We start from the raw sequence: 22,018 nt of genomic DNA, 5'->3' as shown, positions 1-22,018 counted from the left end.
AAAAATTCAATAAATCGTCTATAAACAGTAAGAAATTATTAAGAAAGTAAGATATTGTTTTATTTTATAAACTTTAAGACAATGAAGAGAGTTTACAGGTCATCCTTCGCTTTTGCTCTTTCAACTTAAGCGTTCAGGATCCAAGCCCATGTGCGGATGGTTGTATTTCTTAAAGTAACTTGTAATCATCAAAAGTTGTTGTGTAGTCCTTCAGTTCTTTCTCGAGTTGTACCATGGATATTTTATACGATCAATACTTTTCATGATCATTTGCATTTTCCGTTTCAAACGGAAAAAGTTCAAAGTGTCCTTATAACTGTGCTCCACATCTACACGAGAGCGCTTGTAAGAGTACAGGACATGCAATGAGGAGTTTGTGCAGCTTTCAGCTTAGTGCGGAGTCCAGAGGAAGGACTCACTCGCTGAATGATCTCTCAAGAAATTCAAAGGGTGTTTTCTGCAAAAGCCATGACAAGTGTGAAGAACAGAACGAAATGTTTTGGAGTTACATTTAAAACAGGAGAGAACACTGTAGCACTTCGAGTGTGTCTAAATTTAATTGTGTAAACCTAGCTGTCTATAAACACAGACAAGGAGTTCTCACACAACAGAAGATTGCGATGTGAGCACAGTAATATGAAACACTTGGAGATGCCAGGGATTGAACACAGGACCTCATACATGCAAAGCATGCACTCTACCATTGAGCTACATCCCCAACAGAACAGCTTGTGGAACTGACTTAGAGATGTGCAGATGCTCACTGACCACAATCCACCACTCACGAAGAATGTCTGCAGTTTCCCACTTTCGCGTTTCCTCTAATACAGAGTAAATTCATGGGAATGAAGAAATAAGGAAGGAAAAATAGTCACATCTAAGCTTCCAGAGACCGGTTAAAAATGAATCAGTTATTTTTAGTCCAGTCACATGGACGACGGCCCAGTGGGCAAAAGACATATAATATACGTCTATTAAACGCATACCTTAGACGTCTAAATGTGGTCCGCAATTCGTCTAGAATGAAATTCTAATATATGTCTATTGTTATACGTCTATGATAAGGTGTTCATTATACATAAATGGTTGGAGTTCTATTATACGGATAAATTTAGAGCACTATTATACATATATGATTGGAGTTCAGGATAACTTTAGAGGACTATTATACGTATATGGTTAGAGGTCTATTATACGGATAACTTTAGAGGTCTATTATACGTATATGGTTAGAAGTCTATTATACGGATAATTTTAGAGGACTATTATACGTATATGGGTAGAGGCCTATTATACATTACAATACAGATTTTAAAATGTACAACTTCTATATTTCCAAGAAAAAAAATATTACAATGAAAGTTAAGACGATTTTTGTCCACCATTTGCAAACCCTGTCTAATTGTCCTAACAGTTAGAACCAGAAACCTATTATTTTCAGTGTCCAGATCTCCTGGCCCCCTGCCTTGCATATGCATTCTTCAAGTAACACATTGTGTGTTCCTTTATTTCTTTAAAGGTAGGGTGGGACTTCAGCACCGCAGCTAGGAGAAAATTATATAATATTACTACCCAAATAAATGATGATTAATATCTTCTTTAGTATAATCTCAAAAATGAACCATTAAGGTTAACTAAGCTCAAAGCTATAATAAACGTATAAAATTTGGCTTGCATCATAGCAGTTGAGCAATAAAGTCTGTCCTAATTAAAGAGTACCCAAAGTTTGAAAGTACAACATAGAATAAGAATAATTAGAGAAACGGCAAAACGATTTTGTGTCATCTTCCCCTTCACACTATTTTTATGTGCCATTTTTTGCTTATTAACGTACTATTTTAATCAAAATAATATTAAGTAAGATCTGTATGTATTCAGATAGTATTATTATTATTATTTATACTTACTCGTCAAAAGAGGATTGCTGAGATATTTGCGGATTTCTTCTACGATTGAAAAACGTGTCCAAAATGGTGACCAACGAATACTAGCAATGCATTGTGGTATATAACCGGAAAATATACCACAACGTATGCGTTTATTAATGTTGTCGATATTATGGTTGAAATTTAACATTGATAATACATCGCAGCTATGTGCCCCCTACTATGAGCTGATGTGCAATTTTAACGCATGCAGTTAGTAAGGAAACGGTCACTGTTGTAAGGTATTATATATAATGACATTATGGAATAGGATGGGGACAGGCCTGGTGTCACGGGGGGAGGGAGGAGTGTCGCCCCTTCAGTTTTGGGCAAAAGGATTTACTTAACTTGTAATAAAAAATAGTTGTACTTTGTCAATGGCCAAACATTAATTTATTTACACGTGTAAAATAAATATAGTACATATAGTAATAAATATAGAAAATACAGTAATAAATATAGTAAATTAATTAATTACTACGTAAATAATTTACTTCGTACACTGTGCAGATGGCTGTATACTCCTAGTTGCAGCACCCACGATATATACAGTAAAAAGCCTCAGGCACTGTGTTAGATGTGTTTTCGACGTTATATATGCGTTTATTAATGTTGTCGATTTTACGGTTGCAATTAGATGTTGATAATACGTCGCAGCGACGTATACACAGATGCAGCCATTCAAAATGGGTGGGGTATTTCGTGGTATACCCCGGTGGGCGTGTCACATTAAAACGCAGTATCATGCAGTATCACGCAGTGTATTGCGTCATTTGAGGTCATGCTGGAACCTCTCATGTACAGCATTTGAGCTTGGACAAGTTGGACAAAAGTACACAACCTACCTTTATCAGAAATATTTATGCATCAAAGCCTTTACCGAAGATATTACTAATAGTATTAATAATGAATGACTTTGGACAAGCTGTAAACTCAAAGTATTATGCTGGTCCACATTCTTTCTAACCGTCATTTTAAACGAAAATACTTTTAGTTTTTTCTTTGACAAACACCACAGCATTTCGTGGATAATTTCTTAAGCACATTTGTACAAGCACTTGGAATCTGTCCAAGCCCTACTTTGTCAGGCATTTTCTTTTACTGCAACGGACATAAAAACTCCCTTGCTTTTAACAGAGCGTTTCATAATTTCTAACTACGAAAATTATTTAAACTGCAACACTTATCATTCAACCAGGGCTCAAAATATCACAAGGATCCTCAAGAGCACATCAAAGACTGTATTAAAAGATACTTGTATCAGATACATGAGAATCCAGGCTTTTTTTCTCAGCACTTTCTTTTCCGTATACCAGATATTATGGAACTACTTCAGAAGGCTGTCAGCCAGTCAGATTCCAGGAATCAGTACTTTAAAGAAAATTCGATTTCTCCCTAAACATTTTAAGCATCGAAGTCTTTAACTAACATGTGAAATAGTGGCAGTTTTAAGCTTTTCTGCTAATATAATATGGAATTGCGTATCTAAAGAAATTAATAACGATATGATTATATTTGTGTACTGCGACAGGGCTGTGTAGGGCTGTTTCGCCTCACAATCAGACAAATGCAACATAAATTGGGCTGTGTAGTCTTCTAAGTATCTTAATAAACTTTCAGCATAGCTTTCTCCCCATTTAGATTTATTTTTCTTGGGATCTTGGGATCAAACGTGGAAAGATTAGATTGTAATCGTTTTTATTTTTTAAATACATTTTAGAAAAGTGTAATCTATACTAAAAAGCTGTACACCACCTGCTATAAAGATACATATTGTAATACTTTCGGTCTCAGATAGGACGGACACAGAGTTAAAGCAAGTTAAAGCCTTGATTTTATATATCACCTTTAAAAGTGGCATCACCAAGCAATACAGATTACAAAGTAAATACCCAACACTGATTGCACCCATCTGTCATGTTAATAAAGACCTTTAAATTGAATTTAGTTTTATTACTTGTTTTTCAGGAAGTTAAAAAAAACACTTGAATTACTTATCCAGTCTCTCGAACTAAAATTATTTTTCAATCAATGCAACTAACATCGGGCAACGTGTTTTTTTTAATCCAACATTGACAGCCACATCTTAAATCTTGTCAGTCAGCTCTTTTTTCTCTATCTGAATTGTGGCGATTCAAACAACCTGGGATAACAAGTGGTCTCAAAGTCACCGAGCTCACAGAGCTTCAACAACAGATGACAATTTCCTTAGTCCTTCCTTAGTCTTCCTGAAATTGTCAGATTATGAGTGAACAAAAGCATTTTATTAAAAACACGTTTGTGTTTGTTTGGGAGCTATATTATGTATTTTTCATATGTAAGAAATAATGATGTGTTCCTGCTTACACATTGCACGACTTTAAAAGCTAGAAAAACAGGTTTCGATTCACATTATCTGGCGAGCCTTGTTTTGTCAAAGGAAAATTCTATTCTACTCTGAGAATGTAGGGGGAGGAAGAATGTCCCTTGTCTTTTTACTTACTCCAATACACCAATGCATTAGCATGTTAAAGCGATTTCATTGAGGAGCCTAGCTTTCTTAACTAGTAAGTACTGTACTTACTGGGTTTTGAAGGGGGGGAGGTGTCTTTTGCTGGAAATCTCGCCCCCTTCTACTTTGAAAATACCTGTGAAACAGGTTTAATTCGTCACAGCCAGCACTCCCGCAGAGAGGGGGGTTGTACTTGCAGTGCATCGGTATAGATGGGAAAGCCAGAGCCGAGTCAAGTCTAGCCATGTGTGAGTCTAGTCTCACAGAGCTTCAACAGCAGATGACAACTTGTGAGTTTGATTAAGAATGAATAAAAACATTTCATTAATAACGCGTTTGCGTTTGTCTGGGTGCTGAAAAAGTAAAAAACAATTACTTTTTGACAATGAAGAACTGTGTGTGTGTCTCTCTCTCTGCTGGCGTTTGTAATCGTTTTTATTTTTAAATACATTTTAGCAAAGTAATGTACCATAAAAGTATTGTGAGACATATTTGGGTTAACATGTTCAGTGTTCAGTGTGTGGTAATTTGTTTGGTGCAAGTGAAGTTTTATTTAAAATCTGACCCAGGGAAAAGTGTGGTGTGGACGGCTGAGGAGAGAATGCAGGCTCGCGCTGTGTCCGTTATTCTTTTTGTCTTTTTGAGCCAGTGAAAGCTCTGTTGTCCTTCACATGAATGCCTGAATCATTGTACTGAACCCAGGATTTTACAGTATTTTTTTCTTTAAAATACCAATAACAGCAACATACAGTTTACATAATATGTTGATGTTCCAAAATTAATATAGTTTATGACCTTTATGACCTTTGTTATGCTCTTCGTTAATGTCTAAGCCGGAACACATCATTATATCTCATTTTGTATTTCTTTAAAAAAAAAATCGTTTGCCCAGCCTAACAGTAATGTTGTTATTGTTTTTATCCTGTAAAGCGCTTTGAGGAGCCACCTTTAAAGGCGCCATATACAATAAAGTTCATTATTATTACTATTGTTAATTTGCTGGACAGAGAGGTGAACATTATTACGCAGAAGACAAAGATAGCGATTTACGTTGCATTGTGCATTGTGCTGCTATAATACAGTTTTAAATAATTAAAAGTCTAAACACTATCAGCTTTATTTATGGGTTTTAAATAAAGGCGATTTAAACGCGATTTAAATCAATATAAATGTTTATATTGCAATGCATAGGTGACTATTCATTGTTATTAAAATGACTTAAATTCGATCATGTTGTGATATTTAGAAATATAAATTTGTTTGGTGCGACCCAGGGAAATGTTTTATTTTTTCAAAGATGTGATATATAGTATATTCGACGAATCACTGCCCACTGGGTGTGCGGACCTTTTCTTATTTACCTTGTGCAATCGTGTTTCATAAAATGTAATTGTATTATAGCATGAACCCCTGGCGATTTTCTTGATACGTTATATGTGCTCTTGTTTGTATTGTATGTATTTTTGTTGTACAAATAAAAAGTAAAAAGCACAATTTTCCGGATGCAGCTGCTGTAAAAAAAATTACTCCAATACACCAATGAACAGACCCACTCACCTCTTAGTGTGCACAGTGCATGTCGCAGCGCTTCCTGCTTTCACTTCAATGCGCGTCCTGATGTACCCCGGTCTCCCGCGTGACAGGTGGGGATAATCACCACTATACTAACGAGGAAGACATCGCTCTCTCCGACCCCCGGCATCATATCCCGACCCACCATGCTGGAAGCCGACGCGTGCTGTGATTCCTTTATGGAGCAGAAATGAAAACCGAGGAGCCGAGAGATCATTTCAGCATTTCGCATGTGAATGGAAAACACAAACGACCAACTTGGAATGACTTGCTTTTGACGCTTTTCAAAGCATTCTTTGTGCATCAAACAGACCCACTCACCTCTTAATGTGGAGGGATCTGCACAGTGCATGTTTCCTGCTTTCACTTCAATGCGCGTCCTGATATTGATTTTTTTTCGTGTGCCGTGCGGAGGCTCTGAAAGCGAGAGCAATGAAAAGGTGCACGGCGCTGTGAAAGAAACGGAGGTAAAGACGTCTCTATACATGGATGACGTCACCCTCCTCCTCTCTGACAATGCCTCAATTAGCAGAGCACTGCAGTGTTGTGATCAGTTCTCTTTGGCTTCCTCTGCAAAAATTAACAAATCTAAGAGTGAGATTTTTTATCAGAACTGGAGGGAGCCAAAAGAAGGACATGATCTCAGGCTGCAAGAGAAGAGAATTAAGGTCCTGGGGGTGTATTTTGGAGAAGAGATAGGAACAGTAAATTGGCAGAACAATTTGCCAATCTTAAACAAAAAACTGATGCAATGGAAGGACCGAGACCTCACCATGACAGGGAAGGTGCTGGTCATCAAAGCCGAGCTCTTGCCTGTCTTGAATTTTCTGGCTTCTACCTTCCCAATCCAACACTGTGTTGCGGCGGCGCTGAGGAGATTGATGTTTCAATTTCTATGGGGTGGGAAGCAGGAAAGACTCAGAAGGGAAATAATGTACAGGCCGCTACCCTCAGGGGGGAAGTCTGTCCCAGATATTGCTACGAAGCTACGAAGCAGAAAATCTGTGGGAAATAGAGAGCATAGGTCAATATCTCAAGAAACTGTGAAAAACATTATCATGTTTAAGTAAAGAATGTGATTTGAACCAGAAAAAAAGAAATTGTTGCTATTTAACTGGTACCGTGTCAAAATGTAATGAGATGTGATCATATATACTGTTTTAAGTATGTATATTAATGTAAAGCTTTCTAATTTGTGATGTCCTGTATTTTTTTTGTGAAAAGAAAATAAAGTTAATAAAAATCGAAATCGGTTCACCCAGGGCGAGGCTCGGCCATTGCACTCCGGCTGTGCTGACCCCTGCGAATTCCCCAAATGTGGGAATCTCGACTGCATAATTTCTGGTAGTGGGGGACTGCGTTCGCGCTCTCCCCTGATGTGCTTGGTCCAATATCGGATACGGAAGAGTTACGACACCATGAGCTGCGATACGATCCCAGTTCGAAGGGAGTCAATTCCACTGCTGGTTCTCGGTTTCTTTTAATTAGAGGTCCGGAGAAGCATTTCAAGCTCGTTGCACTACTCCTTCCAGACATTCATTCCCTTTTCAAAGTCAGTCGTTTTGCTGTAGTCTGCATTATTTAGGCTGATTATCGAGGTTAGCCTTTATTTGGTCATGGGGGCCTCGGTACTGTATGCTAATTCTCAAGACAGTTTCACCCGTTTTCTGATTGCTAGGTTCTGTACCAGAGCAGACATGTCAAACAGTGAATGGCTGTACCTCTATTGTATCCCTGCTCAATTAATGAAATCAGTAATAAATGAATATATGTATAGTTATACGAAAAACAAGTGGTTTATCGACTCATCTTCATTTGCAGATTTAGAGGCAGATTCGATATTCGTTTTACAAATGGGTTTTTTTTTATATGGGTCACACTCATGCCATAGCAACAAAACATCTCTAGAAATGAGGCTATAGATCACCTTTCCATCCTCCAGGTTTTCTTCCCAAAGCCTAAGGCACCAACGGTGACCCCTGCTGGCCGAGAGAGAGCAAAAGCTTGCAGCACCTGGTATTCCCAGGCAGTCTCCCATGCAAGCACTAACCAGGCCTGACCCTACTTGGCTTCAGAGATCAGACGCGTTCAGGGTGGTGTGGCCGCAGGCGAAAGTAATAGCACCTGACTCGCTACTTGAAGCTGTGTGTGGCTGGGGTTCCGTGCCCCCCGAGCTTGACTGAAGTATCGTTCGTGTGCAACTCTTTGGAAAGGAGCTGCTTTCCAAATTGCATTGCGTACCTGGATGTTGGCGAATGTGCTCCCTTGTGTTGGCTTGTCCCGCACTGGAGGAGAACAAACAAACTGCTCGGAGGAGCACAAGGCAAGTCTTCACAAGACAAAAACCTCCAGTGCACACATGTCAAACAGTGAATGGCTGTACCTCTATTGTATCCGTGCTCAATTTGGGTGGGCAAAACGAGAAAACGAGCGCGCCGTTTCCTACACATCTGCAGTCACCAATGCACATTCGCAGCATTTCCCGGGACGCAATTTGGCCTCATTTGCATAACACCAGACCGGCAGATCGCTACGCAAGCTCGCGTCGTGCACCTGCCATACACCGAACAAACACCGGAGCCTTTTCAGCAATTTCCAAAAAACGGGCCTGCTCGCCTGCCCACAAGGCTCCATCTCTTACCCGCTCTCCAGAGCCTGCTGTCTTCTGTGCTGTTCTCTCGGCACCGCTGCAGCGCACACAACTCCTGTAGCGCGGGGAGAAAGTTTCCACGCTCCGCCGCAGGGAAGGCTCGCTCCGTGCGCACACGTCCTTTCAATGCCAGTTCAACAAGTGCTCCGCATTAGCAGCGTCGGGGCTCCGGCGTGTCGCACCTCACCTCGCACAGCCCCCTCCTTGAATGTCTCGCGCTGGGCATGCCCCGCTCTTCTCCACCTCATCTTATCGCGTGTGACCACCGACAATGGCCACAATGCCGGGGAATGGCACCTGTAAAGTGTTAATTGGGGCACAGGAACAGCCCGTCTCGTCTCGGGGGCCGGCTTCAAAGACAATACAGCAAACACAGCGGGGCGGGGGAAGTAGACGACACGACACATGCAGGTACATTCAGCTCCGGTGGGAACGAGTCATTTGTCGGTCTTTTAGTGTTCCCCTTTACCAATCAGTCGGGGTCTCCTCCTAATCCCCGTCTCATATGTAACAATCAATGACGAGGCCCCCCTGTCCCGCGATATTGTATTTGTCTCCTGGCCGCTGGCTGGCGCCGTGAGATTTAGTACTCGCGCAAGAGACCGGGGGCAGAGCGCCCCCCACAAAGTGTGCGCTCCAGGTTCCCTCTCGGGGCTCTGCAACACAGCGGAAAGGCAGCGAGAAGGAGCCTCTTGCTCTGACGCCGCAAGCCACAAGAGGGCGGAGGCGCCGCGCGCCCGGCCGACGTGTTGGACTGGTGTGCTTTATGTGCTGAAATAAACACGCGACAGCCCAGAAATGTTTTCAGAGTGCTGTGCACTGGAGGTTTTTGTCTTGTGAAGACTTGCCTTGTGCTCCTCCGTGCAGTTTGTTTGTTCTCCTCCAGTGCAGGACAAGCCAACACAAGGGAACACATTCGCCAACATCCAGGTACGCAATGCAATTTGGAAAGAGGCTCCTTTCCAAAGAGTTGCACACGAACGATCCTTCAGTCCAACTCGGGGGCCACAGAGCCCCAGCCACACACAGCTTCAAGTAGCAAGTTAGGCGCCATGGTTTTCGCTTGTGGCCACACCACCCTGAATGTGCCCAATCTCATCTGATCTTGGAAGCTAAGCAGGGTTGGGCCTGGTTAATACTTGGATGGGAGACTTCCTGGGAATACCAGGTGCTGCAAGCTTTTGCTCTCTCGGCCAGCAGGGGTCGCCGTTGGTGCCGTAGGCTTTGGGAGGAAAACCTGGAGGATGGAAAGGTGATCTATAGCCTCATCTCTAGAGATGTTTTGTTGCTATGGCATGTGTGTGACCCATATAAAAAAAAAAGTTTGTAAAACGAATATCGAAGCTGCCTCTAAATCTGCAAATGAAGATGAGTCGATAAACCACTTGTTTATCGTATAACTATACATATATTCATTTATTACTGATTTCATTCATTGAACACGGATACAATAGAGGTACAGCCATTCACTGTTTGACATGTCTGCACTGGTACAGAACCTAGCAATCAGAAAACGGGTGAAACTGTCTTGAGAATTAGCATACAGTACCGAGGCCCCCATGACCAAATAAAGGCTAACCTCGATAATCAGCCTAAATAATGCAGACTACAGCAAAACGACTGACTTTGAAAAGGGAATGAATGTCCGGAAGGAGTAGTGTAACCAGCTTGAAATGTTTCTCCGGACCTCTAACTAAAAGAAACCGGGAACCAGCAGTGGCATCGACTCCTTTCGAACTGGGATCCTATCGCAGCACGTGGTGTCGTAACTCTTCCGTATCCGATATTGGACCAAGCACATCAGGGGAGAGCGCGAACGCAGTCCCCCACTACCAGAAATTATGCAGTCGAGATTCCCACATTTGGGGAATTCGCAGGGGTCAGCACAGCCGGAGTGCAATGGCCGAGCCTCGCCCTGGGTGAATCGATTTTTTAAGAACTTTATTTTCTTTTCACAAAAAAATACAGGACATCACAAATTAGAAAGCTTTACATTAATATACATACTTAAAACAGTATATATGATCACATCTCATTACATTTTGACACGGTACCAGTTACATAGCAACAATTTCTTTTTTTCTGGTGTAAATCACATTCTTTACTTAAACATGATAATGTTTTTCACAGTTTCTTGAGATATTGACCTATGCTCTCTATTTCCCACAGATTTTCTGCTTCTTCCCTCCTTTCTCTCCACAGATCTCTGAGGTAATAGTTCTCTTGGGTGATGAACAGGGCCAGGCTACCTGCTGCCTTGACTGGGACCTCGATGCCTTTGAACAGCCCCATGTTCCTCACTCTCCACAGGGCGTCTTTCCCACTGTTCACCATGGGCCAGATTCTGTCAAACAAGTCAGGAGGAAGTTTGACAGGAGAGATGCCGTTGTAGTGGCAATGCTTGTTAATAAGACAGAATTAAGCGGTGGTATGCTGTCCTAAATGAGGCCCCATCTCACCTTCCATCTCTGTGGTGCAGCCACAGAGAAAGTATTCATGCAGGCTGATTTAAGATGTTTTCTTTTGATAAGGGACAGCTCCCAGATGGGGATGCACTTAGCTAAGCCTGGCTATCATGATCAATGGTCATCCATTGGCGCCTATCTGTCTAGGGAGTGCCAAATGGACATCTGGACTGCATTCCTAAGTGTCAAGAGTAAGTGACTCATATCTCACCTTGATCAACCAATCAGGGACTGGCAGGGTGTGGTAATACCACGTGGGTCTCCAATGCCCGCCAAACTCTCAACCAATCAGCACACATCTGTGTCTTGGTCAAAAAGTGAGAGCAAGCTCAGATCGGGGCTCTCCTTGGCCATTGTCGCACATCCTCAGAGACAATCATGTGACAACTGCTGTTGTCTGCAAAGGGACTTGGACTTTGTTATAAGCGCAAGGCCGAGGATCCCGTACGTACTCAGAATTCAAAAAGCTTTTAAGCGCAGGAGGCGCCCTATCCCCGCTCGCTTGCTCATTCCCCTGTTCACACGTGCAGTGCGGCTTGTCCGTCTGTTTATTTGTCAGCTTTGGCGAGACACGGGTGCTTGTGTATTAGCGTGAGCGTTTTTTATTCTGATCAGGAACAGTTTTACAAGTCCGCAAAGGATCGAGGAAAGGTTTATCGCCAGCTGAAAAGAGACACAGCGCTTCGGCTGTGGAGACTTGTTCGGCTGGCGTTCGGAGAGTCGCGTTTTTCAGAATTGTATTGAGATCGTTTTCCACAGAGCTCAGATGTCAAAGCACAGCAGCAGCTCTCCACAGCGATCCTCTATAGCGCCCTTTCTCCCGCAGCTCCGTCCTCATTGGAAGGAAGCAAGAGTGAAAGGCTGAAGTGAAATAGAGCGGGGACGAAGGCAGTGAAGAGAGAGAACGTGGAAAGAAGAGAAAAACACAAGGGAAAAAAGCAGCGTCGTAAAAGAGGTGACGGAGCTGTCCTCTCAATAAGAAGGGTGCCAGCGAGCCTTGCTCTCGCTTACGGCCACACCCCCTTGAGCACGCCTGATCTCGTCTGATCTCGGGAGTTAAACAGGGATGGGCCTGGTTAGTACTTGGATGGGAGACCGCCTGGGAATACAAGGTGCTGTAAGCTTTTAAGCGCAGGAGGCGCCCTATCCCCGCTCGCTCGCTCATTCTCCTGTTCACACGTGCAGTGCGGCTTGTCCGTCTGTTTATTTGTCAGCTTTGGCGAGACACGGGTGCTTGTGTATTAGCGTGAGCGTTTTTTATTCTGATCATGAACAGTTTAACAAGTCCGCAAAGGATCGAGGAAAGGTTTATCGCCAGCTGAAAAGAGACAGCGCTTCGGCTGTGGAGACTTGTTCGGCTGGAGTTCGGAGAGTCGCGTTTTTCAGAATTGTATTGAGATCGTTTTCCACAGAGCTCAGATGTCAAAGCACAGCAGCAGCTCTCCACAGCGATCCTCTATAGCGCCCTTTCTCCCGCTGCTCCGTCCTCATTGGAAGGAAGCAAGAGTGAAAGGCTGAAGTGAAATAGAGCGGGGACGAAGGCAGTGAAGAGAGAGAACGTGGGAAGAAGAGAAAAACGCAAGGGAAAAAAAGCAGCGTCGTAAAAGAGGTGACGGAGCTGTCCTCTCAATAAGAAGGGTGCCAGCGAGCCTTGCTCTTGCTTACGGCCACACCCCCTTGAGCACGCCTGATCTCGTCTGATCTCGAAAGCTAAACAGGGATGGGCCTGGTTAGTACTTGGATGGGAGACCGCCTGGGAATACCAGGTGCTGTAAGCTTTTAAGCGCAGGAGGCGCCCTATCCCCGCTCGCTCGCTCATTCCCCTGTTCACACGTGCAGTGCGGCTTGTCCGTCTGTTTATTTGTCAGCTTTGGCGAGACACGGGTGCTTGTGTATTAGCGTGAGCGTTTTTTATTCTGATCATGAACAGTTTAACAAGTCCGCAAAGGATCGAGGAAAGGTTTATCGCCAGCTGAAAAGAGACAGCGCTTCGGCTGTGGAGACTTGTTCGGCTGGCGTTCGGAGAGTCGCGTTTTTCAGAATTGTATTGAGATCGTTTTCCACAGAGCTCAGATCTCAAAGCACAGCAGCAGCTCTCCACAGCGATCCTCTATAGCGCCCTTTCTCCCGCAGCTCCGTCCTCATTGGAAGGAAGCAAGAGTGAAAGGCTGAAGTGAAATAGAGCGGGGACGAAGGCAGTGAAGAGAGAGAACGTGGGAAGAAGAGAAAAACGCAAGGGAAAAAAAGCAGCTTCGTAAAAGAGGTGAAGGAGCTGTCCTCTCAATAAGAAGGGTGCCAGCGAGACTTGCTCTCGCTTACGGCCACACCCCCTTGAGCACGCCTGATATCGTCTGATCTTGGAAGCTAAACAGGGATGGGCCTGGTTAGTATTTGGATGGGAGACCGCCTGGGAATACCAGGTGCTGTAAGCTTTTAACCGCAGGAGGCGCCCTATCCCCGCTCGCTCGCTCATTCCCCTGTTCACACGTGCAGTGCGGCTTGTCCGTCTGTTTATTTGTCAGCTTTGGCGAGACACGGGTGCTTGTGTATTAGCGTGAGCGTTTTTTATTCTGATCAGGAACAGTTTTACAAGTCCGCAAAGGATCGAGGAAAGGTTTATCGCCAGCTGAAAAGAGACACAGCGCTTCGGCTGTGGAGACTTGTTCGGCTGGCGTTCGGAGAGTCGCGTTTTTCAGAATTGTATTGAGATCGTTTTCCACAGAGCTCAGATGTCAAAGCACAGCAGCAGCTCTCCACAGCGATCCTCTATAGCGCCCTTTCTCCCGCAGCTCCGTCCTCATTGGAAGGAAGCAAGAGTGAAAGGCTGAAGTGAAATAGAGCGGGGACGAAGGCAGTGAAGAGAGAGAACGTGGGAAGAAGAGAAAAACGCAAGGGAAAAAAAGCAGCGTCGTAAAAGAGGTGACGGAGCTGTCCTCTCAATAAGAAGGGTGCCAGCGAGCCTTGCTCTCGCTTACGGCCACACCCCCTTGAGCACGCCTGATCTCGTCTGATCTCGGAAGCTAAACAGGGATGGGCCTGGTTAGTACTTGGATGGGAGACCGCCTGGGAATACCAGGTGCTGTAAGCTTTTAAGCGCAGGAGGCGCCCTATCCCCGCTCGCTCGCTCATTCCCCTGTTCACACGTGCAGTGCGGCTTGTCCGTCTGTTTATTTGTCAGCTTTGGCGAGACACGAGTGCTTGTGTATTAGCGTGAGCGTTTTTTATTCTGATCAGGAACAGTTTTACAAGTCCGCAAAGGATCGAGGAAAGGTTTATCGCCAGCTGAAAAGAGACACAGCGCTTCGGCTGCGGAGACTTGTTCGGCTGGCGTTCGGAGAGTCGCGTTTTTCAGAATTGTATTGAGATCGTTTTCCACAGAGCTCAGATGTCAAAGCACAGCAGCAGCTCTCCACAGCGATCCTCTATAGCGCCCTTTCTCCCGCAGCTCCGTCCTCATTGGAAGGAAGCAAGAGTGAAAGGCTGAAGTGAAATAGAGCGGGGACGAAGGCAGTGAAGAGAGAGAACGTGGGAAGAAGAGAAAAACGCAAGGGAAAAAAAGCAGCGTCGTAAAAGAGGTGACGGAGCTGTCCTCTCAATAAGAAGGGTGCCAGCGAGCCTTGCTCTTGCTTACGGCCACACCCCCTTGAGCACGCCTGATCTCGTCTGATCTCGGAAGCTAAACAGGGATGGGCCTGGTTAGTACTTGGATGGGAGACCGCCTGGGAATACCAGGTGCTGTAAGCTTTTAAGCGCAGGAGGCGCCCTATCCCCGCTCGCTCGCTCATTCCCCTGTTCACACGTGCAGTGCGGCTTGTCCGTCTGTTTATTTGTCAGCTTTGGCGAGACACGAGTGCTTGTGTATTAGCGTGAGCGTTTTTTATTCTGATCAGGAACAGTTTTACAAGTCCGCAAAGGATCGAGGAAAGGTTTATCGCCAGCTGAAAAGAGACACAGCGCTTCGGCTGCGGAGACTTGTTCGGCTGGCGTTCGGAGAGTCGCGTTTTTCAGAATTGTATTGAGATCGTTTTCCACAGAGCTCAGATGTCAAAGCACAGCAGCAGCTCTCCACAGCGATCCTCTATAGCGCCCTTTCTCCCGCAGCTCCGTCCTCATTGGAAGGAAGCAAGAGTGAAAGGCTGAAATGAAATAGAGCGGGGACGAAGGCAGTGAAGAGAGAGAACGTGGGAAGAAGAGAAAAACGCAAGGGAAAAAAAGCAGCGTCGTAAAAGAGGTGACGGAGCTGTCCTCTCAATAAGAAGGGTGCCAGCGAGCCTTGCTCTTGCTTACGGCCACACCCCCTTGAGCACGCCTGATCTCGTCTGATCTCGGAAGCTAAACAGGGATGGGCCTGGTTAGTACTTGAATGGGAGACCGCCTGGGAATACCAAGTGCTGTAAGCTTTTAAGCGCAGGAGGCGCCCTATCCCCGCTCGCTCGCTCATTCCCCTGTTCACACGTGCAGTGCGGCTTGTCCGTCTGTTTATTTGTCAGCTTTGGCGAGACACGGGTGCTTGTGTATTAGCGTGAGCGTTTTTTATTCTGATCATGAACAGTTTAACAAGACCGCAAAGGATCGAGGAAAGGTTTATCGCCAGCTGAAAAGAGACACAGCGCTTCGGCTGTGGAGACTTGTTCGGCTGGCGTTCGGAGAGTCGCGTTTTTCAGAATTGTATTGAGATCGTTTTCCACAGAGCTCAGATGTCAAAGCACAGCAGCAGCTCTCCACAGCGATCCTCTATAGCGCCCTTTCTCCCGCAGCTCCGTCCTCATTGGAAGGAAGCAAGAGTGAAAGGCTGAAGTGAAATAGAGCGGGGACGAAGGCAGTGAAGAGAGAGAACGTGGGAAGAAGAGAAAAACGCAAGGGAAAAAAAGCAGCGTCGTAAAAGAGGTGACGGAGCTGTCCTCTCAATAAGAAGGGTGCCAGCGAGACTTGCTCTCGCTTACGGCCACACCCCCTTGAGCACACCTGATCTCGTCTGATCTCGGAAGCCAAACAGGGATGGTTCTGGTTAGTACTTGGATGGGAGACCGCCTGGGAATACCAGGTGCTGTCAGCTTTTAAGCGCAGGAGGCGCCCTATCCCCGCTCGCTCGCTCATTCCCCTGTTCACACGTGCAGTGCGGCTTGTCCGTCTGTTTATTTGTCAGCTTTGGCGAGACACGGGTGCTTGTGTATTAGCGTGAGCGTTTTTTATTCTGATCAGGAACAGTTTTACAAGTCCGCAAAGGATCGAGGAAAGGTTTATCGCCAGCTGAAGAGACACAGCGCTTCGGCTGTGGAGACTTGTTCGGCTGGCGTTCGGAGAGTCGCGTTTTTCAGAATTGTATTGAGATCGTTTTCCACAGAGCTCAGATGTCAAAGCACAGCAGCAGCTCTCCACAGCGATCCTCTATAGCGCCCTTTCTCCCGCAGCTCCGTCCTCATTGGAAGGAAGCAAGAGTGAAAGGCTGAAGTGAAATAGAGCGGGGACGAAGGCAGTGAAGAGAGAGAACGTGGGAAGAAGAGAAAAACGCAAGGGAAAAAAAGCAGCGTCGTAAAAGAGGTGACGGAGCTGTCCTCTCAATAAGAAGGGTGCCAGCGAGCCTTGCTCTCGCTTATGGCCACACCCCCTTGAGCATGCCTGATTTCGTCTGATTTTGGAAGCTAAACAGGGATGGGCCTGGTTAGTACTTGGATGGGAGACCGCCTGGGAATACCAGGTGCTGTAAGCTTTTAAGCGCAGGAGGCGCCCTATCCCCGCTCGCTCGCTCATTCCCCTGTTCACACGTGCAGTGCGGCTTGTCCGTCTGTTTATTTGTCAGCTTTGGCGAGACACGGTTGCTTGTGTATTAGCGTGAGCGTTTTTTATTCTGATCAGGAACAGTTTTACAAGTCCGCAAAGGATCGAGGAAAGGTTTATCGCCAGCTGAAAAGAGACACAGCGCTTCGGCTGTGGAGACTTGTTCGGCTGGCGTTCGGAGAGTCGCGTTTTTCAGAATTGTATTGAGATCGTTTTCCACAGAGCTCAGATGTCAAAGCACAGCAGCAGCTCTCCACAGCGATCCTCTATAGCGCCCTTTCTCCCGCAGCTCCGTCCTCATTGGAAGGAAGCAAGAGTGAAAGGCTGAAGTGAAATAGAGCGGGGACGAAGGCAGTGAAGAGAGAGAACGTGGGAAGAAGAGAAAAACGCAAGGGAAAAAAAGCAGCGTCGTAAAAGAGGTGACGGAGCTGTCCTCTCAATAAGAAGGGTGCCAGCGAGCCTTGCTCTCGCTTACGGCCACACCCCCTTGAGCACGCCTGATCTCGTCTGATCTCGGAAGCTAAACAGGGATGGGCCTGGTTAGTACTTGGATGGGATACCGCCTGGGAATACCAGGTGCTGTAAGCTTTTAAGCGCAGGAGGCGCCCTATCCCCGCTCGCTCGCTCATTCCCCTGTTCACACGTGCAGTGCGGCTTGTCCTTCTGTTTATTTGTCAGCTTTGGCGAGACACGGGTGCTTGTGTATTAGCGTGAGCGTTTTTTATTCTGATCATGAACAGTTTTACAAGTCCGCAAAGGATCGAGGAAAGGTTTATCGCCAGCTGAAAAGAGACACAGCGCTTCGGCTGTGGAGACTTTATTAATAAGGCCCCTCAGTAGTTGAGATCTCTGTTATACCCATCTAGAAACATGCAATCAGCATGTTATTGCTGAAGCAATAGTCACAACATTATTCCACACCTGGGTGAGATGCGGGTTATGATGACAGTCATGCTTTCTACACCTTATACTGAGCTCAGAAATGGACCAAGCGGACATCTCACGAGCAGATTCCTCCGCGTATAAGAAAGGCAACTTGTCTCAGCAAAAATACCACGGATTCACATCCAAAATATGATAAAAAGGCAAAAACCCCACCCCCGTATATATGCACAATATGAAACGTATATACACTAAATCTCACGTGTGAGTCACATAATATACATTTCTTTACGAAAATTAGGAACACTTACTACAATTATCAACCCCCCATGACGAGGCAATATTTCATACCTTTGTTTCTTTGTGGGTTCAAAGTTCTGTCCTGTCGTTTCACACGTAATGTTTTGGTAGTTATCTCAATTTTCCTTTGCAATTATCTCCAAGATCATCATCAACTTTTTGTAAAACGCTATGCACAACTGATATTTAAAGAAAGTCCTGTACCAAAACGTCTTCGTAGGGAAAGACAACTTTTTTTTCCTTACGTTAGTCGCTACACGGTTACTCAAAAAATCCATTCACCGCCTTTAAAAAAAAAGTTTCGTTTTTTATTGTGGTTCACTGACATTTCTGTCACAATTCTGAGGGACCCCAAATAAAATTCACTTGCCGGTATAAAGACGCCGGCGAGGATAAGACAGGTATCGAGCCACCTGCGTATCTAGCGGACGTTTAAAATAAAAAAATGGCGTGTAATGTTGCGAAGGGCTACTGTTTTTTTTATAGTTTGTCGATTGTAAGGGACGTGGGCCGCGACAGAAATACTGGACGGGGTGGGAAAAGCTTGATTGATGGTTTGTTGTACCGCAACGGTCACAATTGACTCACCAGCAAAGATGGCGCCGAGGCCACATCGACTCCCTCCCGCCCTGCCTCGCACCGAAGCTCGAGCTGCGGAGCGCGACGCCAAACCGCCGGTCCACGGGCGCGGGCGCCGGACATAGACGTCATAAACCCTTCCGAGGCGCAGGAATTATAGATCACGGTAGTTTCTTCTGGACCCGGGTTAGGGACAGTGTGCCCTCCGTGAGAGTCTTCTGAGGAAGCCAGTGTCTCATGGGTGTCCAGGCTTGGTACCATCTGTCCATCACAGGACACACAGACACACACACTCACTCACACACCCTGGACAGGACACCAGTCCATCACAGGACATACACACACCCTAGATAGGACACCAGTCCATCACAGGACACACACACACTCACACACCCTGGACAGGACACCAGTCCCTCACAGGACACACACACACAACCTGGATAGGACACCAGTCCCTCACAGGACACTCAGACACACACACTCACACAACCTGGACAGGAACCAGTCCATCACATGACAAACACACACTCACTCACACACCCTGGACAGGACAGCACTCCATCACAGAACACACACACACCAGGGCCAGTTTTCCCAGAAGCCAATTAGCCCAAAAGCCTGTCTTTGGACCCGAAGAACACAGGGAGAACATGCAGACTCCACACAGACAGTCCCCCCGGGTCCAGACCCGAGCCCGGAGCCCCCCCGCGCTGAACCCCTCCGTACAGACGTCCGCACACAGCTCCGTTGTTCCCGATTCCCGAGGTGATCTGTTAAAAGAAGCCGGTGTGTTGCCTCCAGGTGACATTTCCTACTGGAGTCAGGACAGGAGGCTCTTCTGTACACAGAGGGTGGCGGGGGTGTGGAACAACTCCTTTGTTCGGGGCCTTGGGGCATTCTTGTTGTAAAGGCGCTATATAAAAAAACTGAATTGAAATTGAATCTTACAGGTTTGGGTTTTTCGGAGATCTTGTCAGAGATCTTGTCTGACATGCCATTTCAAAAACATAACGACACTCCTCACGTCCGAGCGCCGCCTGTCTGTGACGTAACGTATGCTTACACAACCATGACGGTTTCATCATGGACAGCACGAAAGCCCGAAAAATGGTTGACGTTTTAATTTGGCAACGCCACGATGGATCCCAGTTTTTTTTTTATTTTGGGGGCCAAAGAGGACAAAAAAGGAAACGTCTGGAGGTGGATCGATGGTCATCTCTGCGGTTGTTCTGATGTTCTGGAAAAAACAAAACAAAAAAAAAAAACGGCTCGCTTGCCCGGTCGTGTAGTGTTTCCACACCCCACGCAAATCAACTTCTCTTCGCCCCCTGGGGCTCGTCGCCCGCCGCACCCCTCTCACGTGATAGGGGCTTCCCCCGGCTGTGACGTACTTACCCCACCCCCTTCGGCCAACGTCATACCGAAGGTCGCGCTTCGGGCCGCGGCGATGTTGACGGACTGTCTTGTAGCGTGAGAAGGGTTTAAATTTCAACTTAAGGAGTTGGCCATCGTTATATTTCGCGAGGTATCATACGGGGGGAAAAAGAACATTTATATTTATCAACCTACTAGTAATACTGGGTGGATGTCACGTTCCCCAAAGTTCAGTGCCTCTCTCTAATAAAGTAGAAACGCGACATTAAAAAAAAGAACTCCTATTCCCATTTGTAATGACCCCATCGTGTTTTTCCCGGTGTGCGCTTATCTTTCGGAGACCGTTTCTCTCTGGTGTTGTTTTGCTGTTGGAATAAATGCCGAGGTGACCCTTCTGTGTGGAGTCTGCGTGTTCTCTCCAGCGGGTCGTTTCCTCCACCGCAGGGGCTGGTCGAACCGGGGTCTCCCAATCGTCACAGAAGTGTGTGTCGTTTTGGGTGGTGGTGGGGGGGTGCATCGGGGATACTGCGCCCCGAGGGGGTGACCTCTCACCTTACTCCGGACAAAGGGAGAAGACCTGTACCTTCACGAGTCCGGGTTGTGAAAACTTCTTCTGGCAGTTCAAAACGTTTCGAAGGGACTACAGCGCTACCCTGCTTTCCATTTGTATCGTGTATTATTAGACAGTCATAAGTATGAGTATGAGTATGAGTCCCCCTCTCACTGCCAGGACTGAAGACCAGTGCAGCACGAATAATAATAATAATTAATAAGTCTGGACTCTCCACTCAGAGCTCCTCCCAGGTCAGGGGGATCCCCTCCAGCCCCCCCAGTGTGCAGCCCCTACCTGGATGATGCTCCAGTCCGCTCAGCACACAGCAGCTCTCAGTGGGGAGGAGAGCAGAGGGATGGAGCCAGTTCAGAGAGGGGGGTGATAAGGAGGCCATGATGGGTCAAGACCAGGGGGGGAATCAGGCCAGGACACTGGGGTAACACCCCTACTCTTCTCCAGAAACACCCCGGGATTGTTAACGAGCACAGAGAGTCAGGACCTCGGTTTTACGTCTCATCCGAAGGACGGCGCCTGTTTACAGTCCAGTGTCCCCCGTCACTATACTGGGGAATCAGGACCCACACAGACTGCAGGGTGAGAGCGCCCCCTGCTGGCCCCACTCACACCTCTCCCAGCAGCAACCTTGGGGGGGGGGGAGGGAAAAAACCAAAAGCTAAACAGATTTTTTTAAAAAAAAATTTATTGATGCTTAACAAAAGGTCATCAGTCCAGTCTGGGGCCCCTCAGCTTCAGTTCAGACCAGTCTGGGGCCCCTCAGCTTCAGTCCAGTGCAGTCTGGGGTCCCTCAGCTTCAGTCCAGACTGGGGTCCTTCAGCATCGGTCCAGCACAGTCTGGGGTCCCTCAGCTTCGGTCCAGCACAGACTGGGGTCCCTCAGCTTCGGTCCAGTCTGAGGTCCCTCAGCTTCGGTCCAGCACAGACTGGGGTCCCTCAGCTTCGGTCCAGTCTGAGGTCCCTCAGCTTCGGTCCAGCACAGTCTGGTGTCCCTCAGCTTCGGTACAGCACAGCCTGAGGTCCCTCAGCTTTGGTCCAGTCCAGTCTGGGGCCTCTCAGCTCCAGTCTAGTCCAGTCTGGGGCCCCTCAGCTCCAGTCCAGTCCAGTCTGGTGTCCCTCAGCTCCAGTGCTGTCCAGTCTGGGGTCCCTCAGCTTCAGACCAGCACAGTCTTGGGTCCCTCAGCTTCGGCCCAGCACAGACTGGGGTCCCTCAGCTTCGGTCCAGCATAGACTGGGGTCCCTCAGCTTCGGTCCAGCACAGTCTGGGGTCCCTCAGCTTCGGTCCAGTCTGGTGTCTCTCAGCTCCGGTCCAGTCCAATTCAGTCCAGTCCAGTCCAGTCCAGATCTTAGCAGGCACAGAACCAGGAAAGGAACCTGGAAAGATATTGTTATTGCAGGTGTGAGGGACACAGACACAGACGTCACCATGACATCA

The 22,018-nt window shown here is 46.5% G+C and overlaps 1 protein-coding gene, 9 non-coding genes and 4 pseudogenes across 10 annotated transcripts in view; 11 read left to right on the top strand and 3 right to left on the bottom strand.

Annotated features, from left to right (window-relative positions):
• LOC102683422 (zinc finger protein 189-like) overlaps positions 1 to 22,018 on the bottom strand; it is a 187,572-nt gene that overhangs the window by 68,265 nt on the left and 97,289 nt on the right. Inside the window, exon 3 of the mRNA XM_069198062.1 lies at positions 6,236 to 6,245. Within this exon, the coding sequence (XP_069054163.1) occupies positions 6,236 to 6,245 (10 nt within the window). The remainder of the gene's footprint in view (positions 1 to 6,235; positions 6,246 to 22,018) is intronic.
• On the bottom strand, positions 647 to 718 carry trnaa-ugc (transfer RNA alanine (anticodon UGC)). Its single transcript has one exon. It is a non-coding gene; the product is annotated as a tRNA-Ala (tRNA).
• LOC138243566 (U1 spliceosomal RNA) lies at positions 7,194 to 7,364 on the top strand. The gene has a single exon (XR_011192221.1). It is a non-coding gene; the product is annotated as a U1 spliceosomal RNA (small nuclear RNA).
• LOC138218462 (5S ribosomal RNA) lies at positions 9,700 to 9,818 on the top strand. The gene has a single exon (XR_011181507.1). It is a non-coding gene; the product is annotated as a 5S ribosomal RNA (ribosomal RNA).
• Positions 10,440 to 10,604, bottom strand: LOC138243542 (U1 spliceosomal RNA). Its single transcript, XR_011192197.1, has one exon. It is a non-coding gene; the product is annotated as a U1 spliceosomal RNA (small nuclear RNA).
• LOC138217877 (5S ribosomal RNA) lies at positions 12,109 to 12,227 on the top strand (annotated as a pseudogene).
• LOC138216371 (5S ribosomal RNA) lies at positions 12,763 to 12,881 on the top strand. Its single transcript, XR_011180083.1, has one exon. It is a non-coding gene; the product is annotated as a 5S ribosomal RNA (ribosomal RNA).
• On the top strand, positions 13,417 to 13,535 carry LOC138218685 (5S ribosomal RNA; annotated as a pseudogene).
• LOC138244136 (5S ribosomal RNA) lies at positions 14,073 to 14,191 on the top strand. The gene has a single exon (XR_011192750.1). It is a non-coding gene; the product is annotated as a 5S ribosomal RNA (ribosomal RNA).
• Positions 14,729 to 14,847, top strand: LOC138244135 (5S ribosomal RNA). The gene has a single exon (XR_011192749.1). It is a non-coding gene; the product is annotated as a 5S ribosomal RNA (ribosomal RNA).
• On the top strand, positions 15,385 to 15,503 carry LOC138217662 (5S ribosomal RNA). The gene has a single exon (XR_011181374.1). It is a non-coding gene; the product is annotated as a 5S ribosomal RNA (ribosomal RNA).
• LOC138218525 (5S ribosomal RNA) lies at positions 16,041 to 16,159 on the top strand (annotated as a pseudogene).
• Positions 16,695 to 16,813, top strand: LOC138218719 (5S ribosomal RNA; annotated as a pseudogene).
• On the top strand, positions 17,351 to 17,469 carry LOC138245505 (5S ribosomal RNA). Its single transcript, XR_011194115.1, has one exon. It is a non-coding gene; the product is annotated as a 5S ribosomal RNA (ribosomal RNA).

This window comes from Lepisosteus oculatus, chromosome 14, assembly GCF_040954835.1.
Source record: "Lepisosteus oculatus isolate fLepOcu1 chromosome 14, fLepOcu1.hap2, whole genome shotgun sequence".
Classification (NCBI taxonomy): domain Eukaryota; kingdom Metazoa; phylum Chordata; class Actinopteri; order Semionotiformes; family Lepisosteidae; genus Lepisosteus; species Lepisosteus oculatus.
Note: the sequence above shows the minus strand (reverse complement) of the source record. Positions and strands in the feature narration are given on the sequence as shown.